The sequence below is a fragment of the Hipposideros armiger genome, unplaced genomic scaffold (genome assembly GCF_001890085.2).
Source record: "Hipposideros armiger isolate ML-2016 unplaced genomic scaffold, ASM189008v1 scaffold_23, whole genome shotgun sequence".
NCBI classification, from domain to species: domain Eukaryota; kingdom Metazoa; phylum Chordata; class Mammalia; order Chiroptera; family Hipposideridae; genus Hipposideros; species Hipposideros armiger.
This window is the reverse complement of record NW_017731373.1, coordinates 6,549,595-6,570,640: the sequence shown is the minus strand read 5'-3', so window position 1 is coordinate 6,570,640 and position 21,046 is coordinate 6,549,595. Positions and strand designations below refer to the sequence as shown.

The window sequence follows — 21,046 nt, the reverse complement described above, 5'->3', positions numbered from 1 at the left end:
GGAAACGAGATCATCCCTCACCCCACTCCAACCTCTAGCTCAAGTCAGAGTTAGTACACTTAAACGAAAAAAAAGAAGACTCAGAAAAGTATTTTTTAAAGAATGATTAAATAAGCTAACATTTTTTAATTAGGACCAATAAGCTATCTTTGCTTTAATGCCCACGAGTCCAGTTGATTTTGCTTTAATTTTGACATATTATAGTTAAGGCAAAACAGACTAATTTTTTAGACTTTGGGTAATTTGTTTTATTGATAAAAGGTTAAAAATACCTCTAAGAAATTCACTCTTGGGTTACTGCTATTAATTTGATTTTGGAAACGTAATGAAAAATTTAAAAAATGAACAGGTTTCTGTGTGCTACATATCCTTTATATCACTAAAATTTACAATTAGCTATATAACTATTGGGTTGTCGGAAAAGTCATGAGGCATTTTTGTAATGAAAAACAGAAAAAATTCATCATGACTTTTCCGACAACCCAATATATACATTTAAAAACCAACAGGTTTACCTTCTAATAACAGTAACCATAAAACATGATAGGGTTTACCTTATGTTTCTTTTATCTATCTATCCATTCATGCACACGTGCGCACACCCGCACATACACATATACCCCCCCCCAATCCTTTCTTCCCTCCTTTTTAAGATACAAATAATGTAGTATATATATTGCTCAGGTATTCAGTCTTGAGTGAATTTCCAAATACAATAATCTAAAGCAGGTACCATAGGATATCAACCTACACAACATATTCATTCAAAGTCATTTATAAAAGAAACTCAAACTGCTTTTGAGCCAATAAACCATTTCTCTGCACTTAGGCAAATTTTAACTGCCACTGAGTATATTAAAGAGCTCAACTCCAACAAGGTCCTCTTAGACCATTTGATTTTTACTTCATAGAATGACTCTAATTCTTAAGAACTCTCTTGAAAAAGTCTAAGCCACCATTTTCAAAGTGAGCATAAAAGTCATATAAGGTATTTGTTAAAGATGCATAATCTTGGTCCTACTTCCACTTTTACCCTTTAGGCCTGGGATGGGGCCTGGGAACGTGCAGTTTCAACTCAGACTTCAGAGGATTATGACGCTGGGAGTCCAAGAAACAGATCTGGGAAAATACTGCGTATACTTTCAGCTAGCACCAGTCACGCTGAAGACTGACATGGTGGAAAAAGCAAAATAAGCAGTTGCTAAAACAGAGTTTTCAATTACTGTCACAAAAACAGGAGACTAACAACTGGGATTTCCTAGTAGAGAAGTAGAAAGGATTCAACAACAACTCTGTGTAGCAAAAGTATTCAGAATTTAGGTTAAAGGAAGCACTGACAGAAGGGGCACACAGAGGAACAAAAGGATGTCGTATTTCAAAGTGATTCTAACACATTCATAATGAAAGAAAAAGATAAATTATGTGAATTGGACAATGTAAGACAATGTCCACATTGTATTTTAGGTTTCCTAGTTGGAAAAAGCCAGAAGCGTGGCTCTTAGACTTGCAGCCATAGTGAGGAAGGTAAAGGCTAAGTACGATCATATTCTCAAATAATGTTCACCACCTAATTTACACAGTCATTCCTACACACCTTCAGCCCTGTAGCCACCACTTGCAAAGAAACCACTTGCAAAGCTACTGAAAACACAAGGCTATATAATACTTTTGAGCAAATCCTGAGTCTAAAATTGGAGTACTTGACTAGAGTACCAACCAACAGAAGTATATGAGTGTAGATCACACGCCAACGGTACTAGACACTGCTTAAAATCCCCCTTCTTATATGATTTTCATCACAGTAACATGATTCTGCAAAGTAATAGAATTTTGTTTCCTACATTGGCAGACAAAATATTTTTTAAATGTTTATAGAACTGGAGACTAAAAGTAAATAAAAACGGAAGGGAATTCGATCCTTAAAAGAAGGAAGAAACCACACTGGGTGATACTGCTAAATTCAATGTGTGATGTTGACCACATACAGGTTCAAAAATAACAGCCACAGATGATTATGTTGGAAACTGAGGCAATGTGAGCAACAAATGGATATTAGTTGATAGTAAGCATTACTGTTAATTTTCTTTAGTGTGCTAACAGTGTTGTGATAATGTAAGAGTACTGTGGTTACTTTTAAGAAACAAAAATTGTATTTAAGGGTAAGTGTCATATCTGCAACTTACTTTCAAACAGTTCAGCAGAAACTACCACAATCACACACACACAGAAAATACGGCAAAATGTTAACTACAGACTCGAGGTGGTGAGTATATGGGGAGGTTACTGTGCTATTCTTCAACACACTTGAAAATTCTCATAATAAATGTTCGGGGTGTTTTGGAGGGGGATACTTACGAGCATTCCTCAAACACTTTGACCCTTTCACAGCCCTCAGGAGGTTCTCTTTTAAACATGTAACTGTTGTTAGGTTTTGGTGAAGTTGCATATTTGGGCAAAGGAGAGTTGTTCCCGTTCTCTGCAATAAATGACATGCTGGGTTACCAAAAAATACTACTACATAAATGTCCAGTCATTCTGTATTTAATTGTTCTTGGCCTCCCCTGACTCCATGAACTGTCTGAGGGAAGAAACAGTGTTTTACTCATCAACATCTAACACCATTCCTGGTAAATAATTATTAACTATTAGAGAGATAATTATGAGGAGATAATATTTTATTTTTATTTCTTCTCCACTTAACAATTATCAGCCTAGGCTGTATCACTTCATCCTCAGTGATGAACACTGAACAATCTCACTGCTTTATTTCTATTCCATGCACAGTGAACAGATTCAAATGTCACTTCCATTCACCCCAACACAAGTAACTAAAATGGCTCTTCACTGGTTGCTTATCAATTACTTGTGCTCTGCCCTTCAGAATTTCTCAATTTGGTTTCTCTGCTCCTCAGGTTTTAAACTCTCTGCTCCAGGTAGTCAGAGTCACGTGTGCACAGTATGCCAAAGACTTCCTTTTGCCTAAGAACGTCTCCATACCTAAGGGATCCTTCTCTGTTGATTTCCCAAAACTGCATTTAAAGTCTGGCTCAAAGTTTTTGAAATCTTTCCAAATTAAACCTATCAAAAGTTACTCTGGTATTCCTGTTCAGTGCTGAAATCCTCAGTTTATATTACATTAACTTAAAATTATTGATATGTTACGTTAAGTGTTCTAAATTATCAGTCTGACTGTGACACATAAGCTACAAATTCCTTGGTGGCAGTAGCACTGGGGCCCTATTTTCTTAGAAAAGAAATTCAGAGAAGCTAGCCAGTCACTAGTCTCCTAAAGTCAAACACAGCAGGACACATAATTTATGAGTTCCTACGTGCTGTTGAAGTAAAACTAGAAAGTATGGGAAATCAAGGGCATATTTTAATAGCCATGTTTTTTGTTTGTGTTTTTTTTTAAGATTTTTTTACTGGGGAATTGGGGGAGGGGAACAGCGATGGAGAATTGGGGAAGGGGAACAGACCAGTTGCTGTCCTTTTGTTCTTCAGTCTAGTTGTGGAGGACATCGCTTCACTGGCCCATGTTGGTATTGTGATCACTGCGCTCTTTCCGGCTGAAGCAGATCGGTCCCCAGCCATTGGACGGCCGCTCACAGCGGCTCATGGCAACTCATGGCGGCTGCCGGCCACTCACACTGGCTGCTGACCACTCATGGTAGCTTACAGTAGCCCACTGCAGTCCCACTGCAGCCTACGCGTCGCCGGCGACTCACGGCAGCCTAGCTCCAGGTCGAGCTGTTGTTCACCATCTTAGCTGTAGAGGGCGCAGAGTTCACCGGCCCATGTGGGATCTGAACCAGCGGCCCTGCTGCTCAGAGCTTGTGCTCCCAAGCCAACTCTTAACCAACGTGCCACTCGGCAGGCCCCTAGCCATGGATTTTTAAATTGGGGGGGAGGGGGTACATTTGATTCAGCACTAACTATCAGGAGCTGTGCTAAATGTTTTGTATTCACTACCCCTTTTAATCCTTTAATACAAGTAGTACTTAATTATGCTGATTCCTGACAAGAAACACAAAGGATTTAACTGAGTAGGTGTTAAACTTGTGTGCACACTAGAATCCTCTGGGAGCATCAGAAACTCCTAGTGCCTATGTGCTACCTACAAGGGTTGTGATTTAATTGGTCTTCAGTGTTGGCCTGGAATAGCCATGTTTTAGTTAACCTAGAAGTTGGCAAAAAAAAGGACCAAATAATAACATTTTAAAAGCCCATAGTTTGGAGTGCCTTCTTCAGAAAATCCTATGTTCTCTGCAGTGCTAGTCTCAATAATTTAGGTGATTGGTAGTAATGGCGAGTTGTAACAAAGGAACATTTTAGGATGTCCGATACAATGTATGAAACCCTAAGTAAATAACTAATGAATTGAGCTGTAAAATTTGTAAGTATCTCACTATTGCTCTCAAGTACATGCAGTAACTAGGATGAGGCTAACAAAATGTTACCCTGATATAGATAGATGAAAGGTCCTATTTGTTTTAAAAAATTAAGAATATTAGTAATTAATATTCAAACTGCTTATGTCTCCAAGTTATATTTTTAAGTTGCATAAATAGTTTAATACTATAAGTATCCCTACAACCTTTTACTCCAGGCTTGCCTTGAATACTCATTTTGTATTAATATAAATCAGCTTAATTCTAGTTAGAAATACCACAAATATAGATCCTAAAGACCATTAACTTGAGGGGCCAGCCGAGTGGCTCAATTGGTTAAGAGCATGAGCTCTGAGCAACAGGGTTGCCAGTTTGATTCCCACATGGGATGGTGGGCTATGCCCACCTGCAACTAAGACTGAACATGGCACCTTGAGCTGAGCGGCCACAGGCTGCCAATGGGCAGCCGGATGGTGACTGGACTTGAAGCTGAGCTAGCTGCGCCCTCCACAACTAAGATTGAAGGACAACAACTTGGCTATTCCTCTTGCCCAATTCCCCAACACTGTTCCCCTTCCCCAATTCCCCAATAAAATTTTTTTAAAAACCCAAAACATTAACTTGAAAGTTTCACATTTAATTAAAAACTAGGGGGCCGGCCAAGTGGCGCGTTGGTTAAGAACTGGCTTGGGATGCCAGAGGGCCCCGGTTTGGATCCCACATGTGAGGTCAGTGACACTGCCCTCTACAGCTAAGATGCTCAACAGCAGCTCGACCTGGAGCTGGGCTGCTGTGGGTCGCCGGCGACGGCATGGGCTGCAGCCCCTGCTGCAGTGGGCTGTCATAAGCTACCGTGTGTAGCCAGCAGCCAGCATTAGCGGCTAGCAGTCGCAGTGAGCGGCCGTCCAGAGACCGGCGACTGGTCTGCCTCGCCCGGGAAGAGCGCAATGATGGTGCCAGCTTGGGCCAGTGAAGCAACATCCTCCACAACTAGACTGAAGAACAAAACGACAGCAATTTGTCTGTTCCCCTTCCCCTGATTCCCCAGCACTGTTCCCCTCCCCCAACTCCCCAAATAAAATCTTTAAAAAAAAACACACAAAAAAACTAGGAAGGTAGTAAAAACATGACAACTATGGTGACAAAACAAAGTGGTTCTCAGGACAAATGTTTACCTCATTTATACCAAAAAGAATGTTTCTCACTAATAAGGAACTTGTATTATTAACAAGTGCAAAAAACAAAAACATAAAAAGGTATACATAAAAGGTGCTAAACCCACCCAACCAGACCATCACTTAAACACCACAGTAAAACCTGTTTTGTACTCCAATTTTTTAAAAATCTATGTTTTAAAACAATCTCAAATTAATTACCTTAATAGCCTTAAGTGTGTGTGTTACGCTAGAAAATTAACAGAATGACAGATAAGCTAGGTGGTATTCCCTTATCATCTAGTAACAAAATGATCCTGCACTGTACCTTTATCCCTGGGATCAACAAGCAGGTCATCAGCTGAACAAGGGCTTTCCTCGCTACCTTCATTGGAGATGGTAAGGAACGATGTGGGGGACACAGACTGAGAGCGGCTGCTGTTGTTGCTTCCCCTGTCTGCCCCACCGGGGGTCTGCGTGTCAATGCTGCGTGTGCTGCTACTTCTCTGAACCAGTGGGGGAGGTGCCCGATGGCCATCTGGAATATCTTGTGGCTGGTAAAAAATGTTTCAACAAATATATGTTTACCACAGATTTTGAAATTCATCCAGAAATAAACACAATGTCAATCTTCCCTTGTTGTTCCAGAAGACTCATAAATCAGAATGTTCCTATTTATTAGGCCTAAAAAGAAAGCAGCTTTTGTATTGCTCTACTAGTGACATCCCTGTCTAATCGCCTCCCTCACTAGACACCGAGCAGCATGGGCAAAGACTTTGTATTTCCCGGGTCTGGCATATGACAGGTGGTCAATGCTTGTCAAATGATGAACTGCACTGATTTACTTATGTGATAAACACTATTTTAAAACTTATAAAGAAGGGCCATGGTAAAAGAGGAGAAATCTAGCTATAACACTAGGTTCCATATTAGAAGAAAAGGTTATCCATTGTGGGAACTCGTGATAACTTGCTTTTGGGCCCTGTTACCTTCTCCTGCTGCCAATTTCCCCTGAAAGGGTTTTTTCAAAGAAATCTTCCTACATGAGGGAAAGGTTAAACACGGAAGTGCTAATTATAGGGGGGGATCAAGGAGAACATTCGGAAAAAAGCTTGTGTGACTCATTTAGCAGGGAAGCCAGCTTCCTATTCACCTTTGGCTCATTTACTTTTATTACATCAGGGAAAGTTTCCCCCATCGTGCAGTATGGAGGAGAGGGTGTGGGGAATTGTGTTTTCTCTAATCTAAAGCAACTTTTGATCTTAAGGTAGAGGATCTTATACGTCAATAAAATACTACTTCAAACTACTCAAATTCTTTTTTCACTGGAGAATGAAGCTTAAATATACTCTGACATGGTTTTAAAGATAAACAGGAAATTTTCTCCCTGTGTCTTACGTATGAATCATTATGTGTATTACAGTTAGGCAGAACCAACTATATTGCACATTCTTATGTGCATTACAGATAAGCAGAACTGTACTTCATGATGATACAGTTAACCAAATAGTGACTGACAAGTAATAATAAACAGGTACATTCATGCTTAGAAAGTATCTGGTGTCATATCCATTCCTCTCCAACAAATCCACAAGCTAAACTTTTGTTAAATGGCGCTATAGCAATTAGAAGTATACCACCTGTCTAGTGATTTTAAAATACAGTTTCTGTTCAAGGATCCAAATTTAAGTCACATCAGTTGTCTCTGTGAGATGCAAAGAAAACTTCATTTTCTCTCAACAAGAAGGAAGAAATCTAAGTAAATATTGAAAACGAAATTGTGAATTTTTTTTAATAATTAGAAGATTTAACATGTAAGGATGATTTTAATATACAAGATTACTTACTATAAGTTGTTCTTCCTTTTCCCCAGTCTCTTTAATTATTATTTCAATCTCCTGATTCAAACCTTCCACACTATTCCGGAATCGGGAGCCTGTTGATTTGGTGATGGGAATTACTGGAATAAGTGCACTCTTTGGAACAGGAGCCTTGAGAAAAAAGCGGTGGAGGGGAGAGAAGAGTTTTAATATTACCTTTTAATTTTCTAGATTGAAATATACTTCTAGTTGACATTAGTAACTCGAAAAGAAATCAAATACAGTTTACAGGCCTCGCAAAAAGTGGGAGTAACCAAACCTATTACTTGGTAAACATGAAATATAATTTACAGCCAAAACCCCAGACAATGAAAGTAGACTTTCAGAAGTTTATTCACACCTATGAGGGACTGTAAAGGGAATAGGATGAAGGAAAACCCTTAATGTCTATCTCAGAAATTCTTTTATGACTGTAACAGAGTTCAGATTTCAGAACATAACTTTAAAATCCTTTAGTGCCATAATTAAGTATAATCCAGGAAAGAAACAAAAAAAAGAGTTGAATTATCAAAAAAAAAATTTTGGTTGGAAAAATAAAATTACTTCCAAAATCCATATATAGTAAGTAGCAAGATTGAAATAAGAGTTAAGTTTCCTGTAAAATATATTTATACTTTCATTGTAATTAATTTTAATGTTTTTTTCAGGAAAGAAAATGACATAATTCATTTTTGTTTTTTTCCAAAGCCTATCTCTAATTTTTTTTAATATTTTTTTTCCACTGACACAGTATTACCGTATTTCCCCATGTATAAGACACACCATTTTTCGAAAAATTTGGGGTCTAAAAACTGGGTGTGTCTTATACAGTCGTTGTATGAGCACAAAAGAAGCAGTTAATGCAAGTAAAAAAACAAAACAAAAACTACAACCACTGTATAAGACGCACCCAGTTTTTAGACCCCAAATTTTTCGAAAAGGGTGTCTCATATATGGGGAAATACGGTACTTCTGAAATTATGTAATTACAGGACAGTACTTGGTTTCCTGACAAAATACTGAAAATAAAACATGAAAGAAGAATTGCAGTTATCTGCAAAGTTAATAGCAACAGTGTGCCAGAAGGTCATCCTGCTGCCTGGTAAAGAAATGTTATTAGCCCATCCTTCATGTAGGAAGGTTTGTAAAACCGAACTTTCAGGGTAAGGTGGTCAAGGGGACAACAGTAATAGGGCCTCTAATCAATTATCACTAGTTTCATTCAACGGATAACTTTGTCGTCTGATAGAGAACTTAGTGTTAAATCTGTATTTCCCCTCTTTCATTCCTGCTCACCTTTATAATTGAAAAAATTTAAAAATAAGCATAACAAATAAAGACAAATACTATGTTCAGGAAAAAAACTAATTTCTCAACATTTTCTGCTCTACCTAAAGGAACAAAGCCCCATCTATCCTACATGCATCACAAAACCAAAGAACTCTCTTCCTTTAAGTTTATCTGACCAAAAGCCAATATATACATATAACACACACACACACACATTTATATTTCACACAGAAAAAAAGACTACTGTCCCAAAATATCAAGAGTAAGCTATAGTTGGGTAGAGGGATTAAAGGTGATATATTTTTCTTCTAGATTGTTTTTCTATAATCAACCTGAGTGGAGAAACTGTCTTATTCATCTCCTTACCATCACTGCCGAACACAGAGTCCTACAACAGACATGATGCTTATTCAACAAGGCTGGAGTCAGACTGTATGAATGTCTGTGTCCCCCTAAAATTCACATGTTGAAGCCCTAACCCTCAGTGTAGCTACAGTTAAGAGACAGGGGCCACAAGGAAGTAATTAAGATTAAATGAGGTCATAAGAACGGGGGCCGTGATTCAATATGATTAGTGTCTTCATAAGAAAAGACACCAGAGTGCTCATTCGCTTGCGTTCTTGCTCGCTCTCCCTCTCCACACATGCACACACATGCACACACACACAAAGGAAAGGCTATTTGAGCACATGACACACATACACACTAAGGAAAGGCCATTTGAACACATCACACACACACACACACACACACACACACACACACACACAGGCCATTTAAACACGACACACACACACACCAAGGAAAGGCCATTTGAGCACATCACACACACACACACACACACACACACCAAGGAAAGGTCATCTGAGCACATGGCAAGAAGGCAGCCATCTGCACGCAAGGGAAGAGCTCTCAGCAGACACAAACCCTGCTGGCACCTTGATCTTGGACTTCCAGTCTCCAGAACTGTGAGAAAATTAATTTCTGTTGTTTAAGCCACTCAGTTTATGGTATTTTGCTATGGTAGTCCAAGAGAATACAGTCACCATTAGTTTATTTTTTTACAGTTTTCAATAGTCTAAAGGGCTTACTTAAACATAATCCTGAGATACAGTGATTGAGAGAACTTTAATATGGCCATAAAAACTTTACTCTGAGAAACTATTTTTAACTGGCATTGTTTTCTTTATTGCAAAAGCAACAAGTATTCACTGAAGAAAGAAAAATGGAATTCAATCACCCGGAGATAATAAATGTTACTAATTTGATAAATATCCTTCTATCTAGCCCTTTTTCTCTGTGCATGCACATTTTTAACCAAAAACAGATTGTAACTTGTGTTCTATAATTTATTTTTTATTTTCTATATTTCTAACATCTAAGCTTTAAAACTCTCATTTACCAAATCATTTTTAAAGCTGCATATTATTTCACTGTATAAGTGTATTAAGAAACCAATGCTCTGTTATTGGACAAATATTTTCCAGTTTTTCACTATTCAAACAAATGCTGCTATGCACATCCTCTTAGACAAATATTTGCACACAAATGTAAACATTTCCTTAGGATTAATTATTGGGACAGGAGGGACTACTGGTTCAAAATGTTTTTACTATTGCCTCAAAAATGATTTTAAGGACTTTGATGATTCACATTCCCCAACTGAACAGCAAAATACTTCTACTCCTTACAGTATCTGTACCTTCACTGCAGCATTATTTAGGACAGCCAAGACGTGGGAAAAAACCTAAGTGTCCACTGGCAAATGAATGGATAAAGAAAATGTGATATACACATACACAATGAAATATTATTCGGTCATAAGAAAGGAAATCCTTTTATGACAATATAGATGAACCTGGAGGGCATTAGGCTAATTAAAATAAGTCAGAGAAAGAAACATACTGTGTGATGTTTCTTATATGTGGAATCTAAAAAAAAAAGAAGAAAAAGAACTCAGAAAAAGGATTAGATAGGTGGTTGCCATGGGCAAATGGGAAGAGGAACTGAGTGAAGGTGGTCAAAGAATACAAACTTTCAGTTATAAGAGTCACATGATAAATACGTCTGGAGATCTAATGTACAGCATGGTGACTATAGTTAACAACAATGGATTATATACTTGGAGGTTGCTAAGAAAGTAGATATTAAAAGTTCTTACCAGAAAAGAAAAAAGGTAACTCTGAAATGATGGATGTCTTAACCTTATTCTGGAAATAATCCCACAATATATACATATATCAAAACCATCACATTGTACATCCTAAATACACAATGTTATATGCCAGTTGTATCTCTATAAAGCTGAGGAAAAAGGGTAAAAATGATATATTGGAATTCTTTAAAATTATTTTTAAAAACTTTTGCTCTGTGAAAGAAAGTATTCAGAGAATGAAAGACGTTAAGACTAGGAGAAAATATTTATAACTTACATAGCCAACAAAGTATTTGTATCTAGGATATATAAAGATCCCTCAAAACTCAACAATAAAAAAACATACAGCCCAATTTAAAAATGGGTAAAAGGCTTAAACATACATCAAACAGGATATACAGATGACAAACAGCCATATGAAAAGCTGTTCACTAGTGTAACACAAATTAACACCAAGATGCAATACTACTATACATCTATTACAATGGCTAAAGTAAAAAAAAAAAAATACTGACAATATCAAGTGCTGATGAGGAAACAGAGCAAATGGGATTCTCATACACTGCTGATAGGAAAGCGCAATGGCACCAACATTCTGGAAAAGTGTTATAGTTTCTTATTAAGTTCAACATACAACTACAAGATGAAGAAGCAATCCCATTCCTGGGTATTTTACCTTAGAAAAATGAAAATTTATGTTTATACAAAAATCTGTAAAGGAATGATTATAGCAATTCTCTTCATAATCTCCAAAAACTGGAAACACAAACATCCTTTAAAAAGACTTCAAAGGGAACAGATAAAACAGAACAGATACAAAAGACTTCAAAGTGAAACAGATAAAACATGGTAGTCCATGTAATGGACTACTCCTCAGTAATAAAAAGGAACAAAGTATTGATACACACATCTTGGCACTACTACTGAGTGAAAAACGACAGTCTAAAATGATTACATACTATTGAATAAATTCCATTTATATGATTCACAAAAAGGTCAGATTAGAGTGATGGAGAACATAACAGTGGTTACAAGAGGTTAAGGGATGGGCAGAGGATGTGACGATAAAGGGATAACACAAGGAAGTTTTGGGGGATGATGGGATTGTTCTGACACAATATCCTGTGTCACAGTATCTGACTGTGATGGGTGGTTACATGGGTCTATAGATGTACTAGATGTATTAAAATTCATGTAACTGGGCCTTCAAGTGGCTCAGTTGATTAAGAGCATGAGCTCTGAGCAATAGGGTCACCGGTTCAATTCCCACATGGGCCAGTGAGCTGCACCCGAGCTTAGCTCCCGCTGAGCTGCCAACAGGTGGCAAGATGGCTCAGCTGGTGAGAGCATGTGCTCCTACCAAGGTTGCCAGTTCAACTCCCACATGGGATGGTAGGCAATGCCCACCTGCAACTAAGATTGAATACGGCACCTTGAGCTGAGCTGCCCGGAGCTGCCGATGAGTGGCCAGATGTTGACTGGACTTGGAGCTGAGCTAGCTGCGCCCTCCACAACTAAGACCGAAGGACAACAACTTGGCTGTTCCTCTTCCCCCATAAAATCTTACAAAAAAAAAAATTCATGTACCTATATGCCAATCAAAAAAATGTCAATTTTACTATATGGTAATTCAAAAACAAAAGGAAAACTTACTAACCAACAGGATTATTTTGCATCATGTTCTTGTCTGCCTAATATTGTCTCCTTAGGTCTTACTTAGAGACAACTATATGCTAAAATGGATAAAAGGTGTGAAGAAAGTCTTTTAAAAAGCACACTACATATGACAAAAGTTAGGTATATCCATTATCGATGAGGTCAACTGAATATCTGAAACCCAGTCAGCTGCCTGTCTTTTAAATATCCTGTTTTTCAATCCTTCCACCTTCCTGCCACAAAACCAGTAACTTCCTTCACTAGCCCCATCAGCAATCCAGCACTAGCTCATTCTGTGACAACAGGTAATAAGACGGGACACGAAGGCAAACAGCAAAGGCCACTACTCCACTCCATGCTAATACCTTGCATTCTCCACCCTCCACCCTATTCTCATTCCAAGGTCCTCACTTTCTTTTAACTTTAGTGAAGTAAATGCCCAAGAGAGTCACTGAAACTGGGCATCTCTCATCAGTCTTTTATATCCCTAAGAACTGTCACTAATGCCTTGAAGGAAGAAACCTTTTCACCTATTTTTACTATCTTGTTTCCTTTGCAACAAAAGTAAAATCCAATGTATAATCTAAGAAAGGCTTTTACAACTCTCAAATTAGATATGTATTTGCTTCAGGGATAGGAGAGTGGGAGAGTGCAGCTAAGGCTATATTTTGGTTCACAATAGGTCAAAGAGGGAAGACAACTTTTCTCAAGGTAGTAGTAGCAATATAAAACAGAAAGGAAATAGTGAGGTGACAGGAAAACTGATTCAGATTCGAGTAGCCAGGAGTTAAAAGAAATCTACAGCTCACTAGTCTAGAGTCGAGTACATAACAGAATATTTCTATCATGCAATCAACCTACTTGTACATGGACCCCTACTATGTCAGGAAATAATAAGGTGACAAGAAACTGGTGTAGACTAAGAAAAATCTCAGGAGTTTTAGTACATATATTACAGAGATTATTCTTTTTTCACTGAGTGAAAGGTACTCAACTCCAAATTTAATTTTCTCTTCTAAATATCACAAAAAAACATAAATAATAGCTTGCAGTGGATGCCATTTTTAGATTGCTTTCAGGTAATGAATTTGGTTTATATCTATTAAGTTATAGAAACGAAGAAGACAAGGAGGAGAGATGATCTGTAAGTTTTTTTTACAAAATGTTGACCTTATTAGATTTTAGAACCATAAAAATCTATTAGTAAGCTTGCTTAAGAATGGAAAGTTTAAGTTTTCTGGCTGTCATGTTGAGAAATGTACATACACAGAAAGCTGCCAGTTTAATAACTAACTGTACATCTGACTACTGTCTTCCAAGGTAGCTCAAGAAGTCATACCCTACACATCTGGTAAGAAGTTTTTCTCAACTATAATCTAAACAGCATCAAGTATTTATCAATAGTTTAGTCTATTTAAAAGCAAAGAAAAGAAAGAAAATGACCACTTCTGTTAGATCAACACATTTTAGGTAAAGAAGCAAAGGTTCAACTATAATTAATTTAACTAGCAAATAGTTATAAGAAAAATAATCCACCCAAGGTGCCTGGGAAAGATTTCCTTCATTAAATATACTGCAATTGTTCGAGAAATAGAAGGTAATAGGCCTTTGATTTCACTCCTTACATAAACTATATTCTAAAATATCTAAAAATAACAATGGTTACACTTAAACTTTTATGTTTCATTTCAAGGGCTCTTAAAGAATTTTATGTGTGTGTATAATTTATTTTTCCCATATCTTCACAGGTTTCTGTAATAGAATTTGTATTTCTACATATAAATCGTGTATGCAAATGTAAGTGGGCTATCATATTAACGGAGAGGTCATCTTTAGACAGCTCTGAAAGATTAAAAGTTCTCCATTGTAACAAGGTAAAATCTATCTTTCCTAAAATCTGTCCTTTGTAAATATCAAGAACAGGGTCTCCTATTTTCTTAGCTTTTGATTCTTTCTCTTTGAATAAGAATGTTTTCCAGTCAATTAAAGTTTTTAGTTAGGTGAATCACTTTAAAGTTTTGTTTTTCTATTTACATTCTCCATATATCTATTACAGATTAAAGGTCAAATTCTACATAACAGATGAAAATCAGCCAACAAAGAAAGAACAGCAAGAGAAGATTTAGCCAACACTGAATCTTCTAAGATCAATCTACATATAACTTAAATAACTGTTTCGAAGTGTAGGGATAAGTGTGGTATGACACAGAGTCAGGAAAGATGAGAAGACTACTTATTGAAGCAGCAGCTGAATAGGAAAAAAAATACATATTTAAATTTTCAAAGGAAGAAAAATGTGCCCTGGTAAACAAGTAGGATGGGAAAAGGTTCGTTCAGGAATTCAGCAGTGATCTATGAGAGAAATATAAGCCAGAAACCCTAATATAAGCAAAGGGAGGTAAAAATTGATAGAAGGGGGGGGGGTTAGAAAGCACTGGAAAAAAAGCTTTCCTATCTTCAGGGCTTTTGATTTGAGGCCTCCATCTGGCCTTGATTCCTCCTGTCCTGTTACTTTATTTCTGTCCTCCAGCAATCACTGTCCTCTCATCTGGTATCCACCTTTTGGCTCTTCCAAGCTGCAGCTATACTCTATAATAAAGGTCACAGCAGAAATATCTACTCTTTAGATTTCTCAGTGGCAAAGTATTTTTAAAAAGTCAAGAAGAGCAATCATAGCTTATAAAATTCCAGCACAGAGCAGCAATTTTCCTTTTTAAAGTGCAATGGCCCCTCTCGTTCCTCAGATGAAGATAGGTCTTTTCCTTTTCTACCTCACTATCCCTTTGCTATCAAATGCTTCCAAGCTACTATAAATCCGTAGTGCCCCCTAGCCCAGATAAAGAAACAAAGAAAATTCCATGGGAAGGCTTTCTTGCTTGAGGCTATATCAAACAGCCAGAAAACAGCTGCACAATTTCTTAATTCTCACCTAGAAATTAGTTGATGTGGCTGTGAAGATGTTGGAATCGCTCACTCTTTGGTTATTAAGATGTGACTGTAATCCTCAATCAAACAATTCTGAAATGGGTTTGACTACATTTTCTAATAAGGATATTTCTTGAAACACTCCTTAAAATATGACATTTTAAGCATGTGAGGGCTTTGTCAATTTTGGAAATCAATGACACGTGAAAGAGACTCCCTAAGAACTTGGCAGCATGTACTCTTCATAACAAACAATGCCCTCCTGAGTTTCCTGGGAAAGAACCACTCAATAAAGTATATGAGAATTATTTTCTGACTGTAATATTCATTGTATGCCTAACAAAAAGATCTTTTGTTATCTAATGGTGGTAGACTACACCACTATCAGAAGAACAATACTGGCTGTCCCTTGACTGTTAAGGGATAGTAAAGAAATTTCCCAGTAAAAATCATCTTCTACATATCATGAAATCCAAACAAAAAAAAAACAAAACAGTAATAACTTAAGACTATAAAAAACAAAAGAGCCTGTAAAATATTCAAGCTTTTTAACCAAATAATGAAAAATCTATCCCTAGAAAAGTGTAAATATAAAAAAAAACTTTAAGCACACAGAAACTGGACCCAACTAAATGGTCAAAATTAGGGAAATACCCTACAGAATCTAAAACACTAAAAATGCTTCTGAGGAATTTGTTGGTTTTTGTTTTTTTTTAAATGAGGCATTTGTAATAATAAACATTTTCCATGTTAAATACAAAAAAACACGAATATGAAGTCTAACATATGGTATGATCTCAAAAAGAAATGCAAAGAAAAAAACACAAGAAAAAATGTCAGGAACATCTCTCTTTAGAGAGTATGAATGGGTGATTTTTTTCCTATTTGATTTTTTTTTTAAATAACACCTTTCCTGAGATATAATTTTTCTTTTTGATGTTTTTTAGTTTCTAAAATTTCTGTAATGAGCATGCAAATATTTTAATAATAATAATAATAATTTTAAAAAATAAGTTCAATAAGAAAATGGCAGAGAAGCCTGGTAGAAAACCCAACTGGTTTACTTGTTTTATATTAAGGTGCTACCTCAAACAACTTACGAGTTACTGCGCAATTATTATATTCCAAGAATTGCATTAAGTGTTTTATAACATTCTATACTATTTAATATTTAGGACAACACAAAAATAGGTAATATTATGCAGAAAATCTGAATAAATTCATATGGCGTCCAAGTGGCAGGACTCAGATCTTCAACTAAACAGTCTAACCTCTGAACACCTGTGCTCACTCTCTACCCAGTTACATGACCTCCCAGCTTACCTTTTGGTTCTTTTTTTACCATCTTATCAATTTATTATTTCCAGACAATTATATTTGTATTTTATATATTTGTTTTTTATGTTGGTTGGTAGACTTTTTTTATAACAGCTTACTGAAAAATAATTCATAATACCATTCACTCATTTAAAGTGTACAACTTTTGCTTTTTTAATGGTTATTCAACAGTTGTGCAACCATCACAAATTTCGAATCACACCAAAAAAATCCCTTACTCATTAGCAGTCATTCTCCATTGCCCCCTATCCTTTCCCTGTTCCAGGCAACCACCAATCCATAATCCGTCTCTATAGGATTGCCCATTCTGGACATTTCATATAAATGAAATCCTGTATGTGTCCCTTTGTTACTGGCTTCTTTCACTTAGCATGTTTTCAAGGTTCACCCATGTTGTAGCATGTATCAGTACTCCAATCTTTTTTAATGACTGAATAATATTCCATTGTATGCATATACCACATTTTTATCCATTTATTAGCTGATTGACATTTGGGTTATTTCCAAACTTTGTTATAAACCATGCTGCTATGAGCATTTGTGTACAAGTTTTTATGTGAAAATATGTTTTCAGTTCTCCTGGGTACATGCTTTGGAGAGGAAATGACATGGTAACTCTATGATTAGCCTTTTAAGGAACTGACAGACTGTTTTTCCAAAATGGCTACACCATTTTACATTCCTATCAGCAATATATTAGAGTTCCAATTTCTCCACATTTTCACTAATAGTTATCTTGTTAATTTTAGCCATCTTAGTGTGTATAAAGTAGTATCTCATTAGCATTTTTAATTACATTTCCTTATTGACAAATGATGATCATCTTTTCATATACTTACTGGCTATTTGTATATCCATCTTACTTGGAAAATTCCTAGTTAGATCCTTTGCTCACTTTTAAGTTGGGTTGTTTGTCTTTTTTTTTTTAATTGTAAGAATTCTTTATATATTCTAAATACAAGTGCTTTACTGGATATACAGTATAATTTGTAAATATTTTCTTCTATTTTGTAAGCTGTCGTTTCACTTTTTTGATGGTGTCCTTTGAAGCAAAAAAAGTTCTAATTTTGATTAAATCCAAATTATGTATTTTTTTTTGTTGCTTGTGCTTTTGGTGTCACAGCTAAGAAACCATTGCCTAATCCAACGTCAGTCACATTTATGCCTATGTTTTTGTTTAAGAGGTTTTAGTTTTAGTTCTGACATTTAGTTCTTTGATCTATTTTGAATTACTTTTATACATGGTATGAGGTAGATAAGATATATTTTTTAAATCATGTTTAAAGTCTAGAATTGGTATTATCCTTTACTCCTATCTTTCCATCATTCCCATCTCATCAACCATCAACTAACATACAGTTGAAAACTCAGGTACTGAAGTCAAAATACCTGGATTACAATCCTAGCTCTGTCTCACATGACCTTGAACAAGATACCTGACCTCTCTGAGCCTTAATTTACTTGTCTATAAAATGGGGATAACAATGATTCCTACCTCAAAAATGAGGATTAAATGCTAATAATATATCAAAATCTGAGTAAAGTGCTTACAATATAGTAAGCACTTAATAGAGTTCAACTGTTAATTGTTACTATTTAATCACTCAGGTTTGTCCATTCTCTCCAGCTCCATAGCTTCTACCTTACTTTAGGCTACCATCCTTTAGTACATGGATTATAAATCCTATTCTTAAGTGATTTTCCTGCCTCACATCTTGTCCTCTTTCAAATTCATTCTCTAGTCTGAATGCATAACGACCATTGGAAAATGCATATCTGATCACATATCAATCTCCCTTCTGCATTTTAAAAAATAGTTCCCTGGTGCCTCTATGACAAAGTCAAACTTCTTAACAACTGAGACACGAAGACTTTCAGGTTTAGCTACTATTTACTTCTCTAGCATAATCTCTTACTACTACCCATACCTGGAGCCATGATTTCTTTCATCTCTAAAAGACTGAATAAATCCTATTTATCCTTAAAGAATCAGCTGAGATACCACTTTTGCTGAGAAGCATTTCTAGATGGCTCCGCAGCCAGTAAAAGGATAAATATCCCTTCTATAGCACTCTCAACTCTCTCCTATTGACACACTCATTACACTAGGTAACAATTAACTATTTATTTATATCTATTTGAGACTTGGTGGGTTCAAGCCCCAATATTTTCATTTACCACTGCTTTTCCTAATGACTACTACAGTGCCAGCCATATGGAAGGTATTTTTAAAAAATTGTGTAGATGGAGGAATGGTCTCCAAAGTACATAAAGGGGTACTTCTCTCCACAAGAGAGAGAACCCACTAAAATAAAGCCACACCCATGACTAAATGCATAGTATTTTTACGTTCATAGTCTGAAAATTTCAATTACGCATGAATACCACTGTCATAGCTATCATGATGCACATGTGCCTGATCACTGGTTGGCTATTAACACTCAATAAAATAATTCAAGCAGTCATGATGTTTGGTGTGTCATTTGTACAAAACTCAAGTTACATAAATTTATTTTTCAACTTACTCTATTTTCTAGTCCTTACCCTCTCTGCAAAGAGATGTTTAGGAATTAAACAAACATGAACTTTATGCAAACTTCGATAATCTTTATTATGAAAATTCAACTTGCAAGGGGAAAAATAAAATTTTGGATAATTTTACCAATTTAATTGATTTTAAAGCAACTTCAAAAAAAATCACTTCAGAAACGTATAAACTCTTAAAACTTATCACTTAATTCAATAAATTTCCATCTTGAGCCTTACTCGAAGTAAAAACATGGGTTGGGAATAAAAAGCGGCCTTATCTCTTAGAAATACATATACATTATTTATGGATGAGAGGGAGTCAAAAGTTGGTAAATTCACCTGTAAAACCAACTGGGTCTGTAGTCTTTTGAGACTGAGGGAACTGGGTTTTTAACAAGCACCCAATTTTGACAGTTATTCATATATTCAAATATTTCACTTCTTATTTTGTCAATGTTAAATTTTCTGTTTCTCTACATATATATCCACTTTGTTCAGGTTTTTAAAATATATTTATGTACATTCATATTTTATAATTAAAATGCTGTATAAAAAGAAAGCCATTGGAAATTACAACCAGACTATAAATATACAAATTGACCCATGTGTCAATATTTTAGGACAAAATTAGTTGAAAAAATATATACTTCTACCCATACCTTCTCTTAAAAACAATTCACCTATACTTGGCAATCATCAAAAACTATCAATCTATAAAGAGGATTGGCAATTTTTCCGTGCTCTCACCTTGCCAAGGGACCTAATCAAATTTTTTTTTTCTTTTAGGGGATTTTCTTTTCTTAAATGTATTTTCAACTACAATTGACAGTCAATATTATATTATTTCCAGGTGTACAGCAGTTAGGCATTTATGTAACTTAAGAAGTGATCCCATTAAGTCTAGTACCTATATGACACCATACATAGTTTATACCATATTATTGACTATATTCCCTATGCTGTATTTTATATCCTTGTATCTATTTATTTTTTTTAATTGGGGAGTTGGGGGGATGGGAACAGCACTGGGGAATTGGGGGAAGGGGAACAGACAAGTTGCTGTCCTTTTGTTCTTCAGTCTAGTTGTGGAGGACATTGCTTCACTGGCCCAAGTTGGCACCATCATTGCGCTCTTCCCTGGCGAGGCAGATCAGTTGCTGGCTTCTGGACGGCCGCTCACGGCGGCTGCTGGCTACCCACGCTGGCTGCTGGCTACACACGGTAGCCCATGGCAACCCACTGCAGCAGAGGCTTAAGCCTACACGGTCGCCAGCGGCTCCCAGCAGCCCAGCTCCAGGTTGAGCTGTTGTTCAGCATCTTAGCTGTAGAGGGCAGTGTCACTGGCCCTCATATGTGGGATCCAAACCGGGGTCCTCTGGTGTCCCAAGCCAGCTCTTAACTATCGCACCACTTAGCCAGCCCTCCTTGTGTCTATTTTTGTAACTGGTAATTTATACTCCTTAATTCTTTCACCTTTTCACTCATTCTCCCAGCACCCCTCCCACCTACCTGGTGACCATCAATTTGTTCCCTGTATCTGTGAGTTTGTTTCTGTTTTGTTTGCTCATTTATTTTATTTTGTAGATTCTACAAATAAATGCAATCATATGGAACTGGTCTTTCTCTGAATTGTTTCACTTAGCATAATATATTTTAGGTCCATCCATGTCATCATGAATGATAAGGTTTTATTCTTTTTTATGACTACATTCCATGGTATATATAATGTCAGACAATTAGGTTCGCAAATTC

General features: G+C 36.4%; 1 protein-coding gene across 2 annotated transcripts in view; it reads right to left on the bottom strand.

Annotated features, from left to right (window-relative positions):
- FAM117B (family with sequence similarity 117 member B) overlaps nt 1-21,046 on the bottom strand; it is a 108,548-nt gene that overhangs the window by 6,237 nt on the left and 81,265 nt on the right. For both annotated transcript variants that reach the window (XM_019635767.1, XM_019635768.1), the window contains 3 exons: nt 7,390-7,533; nt 5,871-6,096; nt 2,356-2,476 (listed from right to left, as the gene is read on the bottom strand). In XM_019635767.1, the coding sequence (XP_019491312.1) occupies nt 2,356-2,476; nt 5,871-6,096; nt 7,390-7,533 (491 nt within the window). The remainder of the gene's footprint in view (nt 1-2,355; nt 2,477-5,870; nt 6,097-7,389; nt 7,534-21,046) is intronic.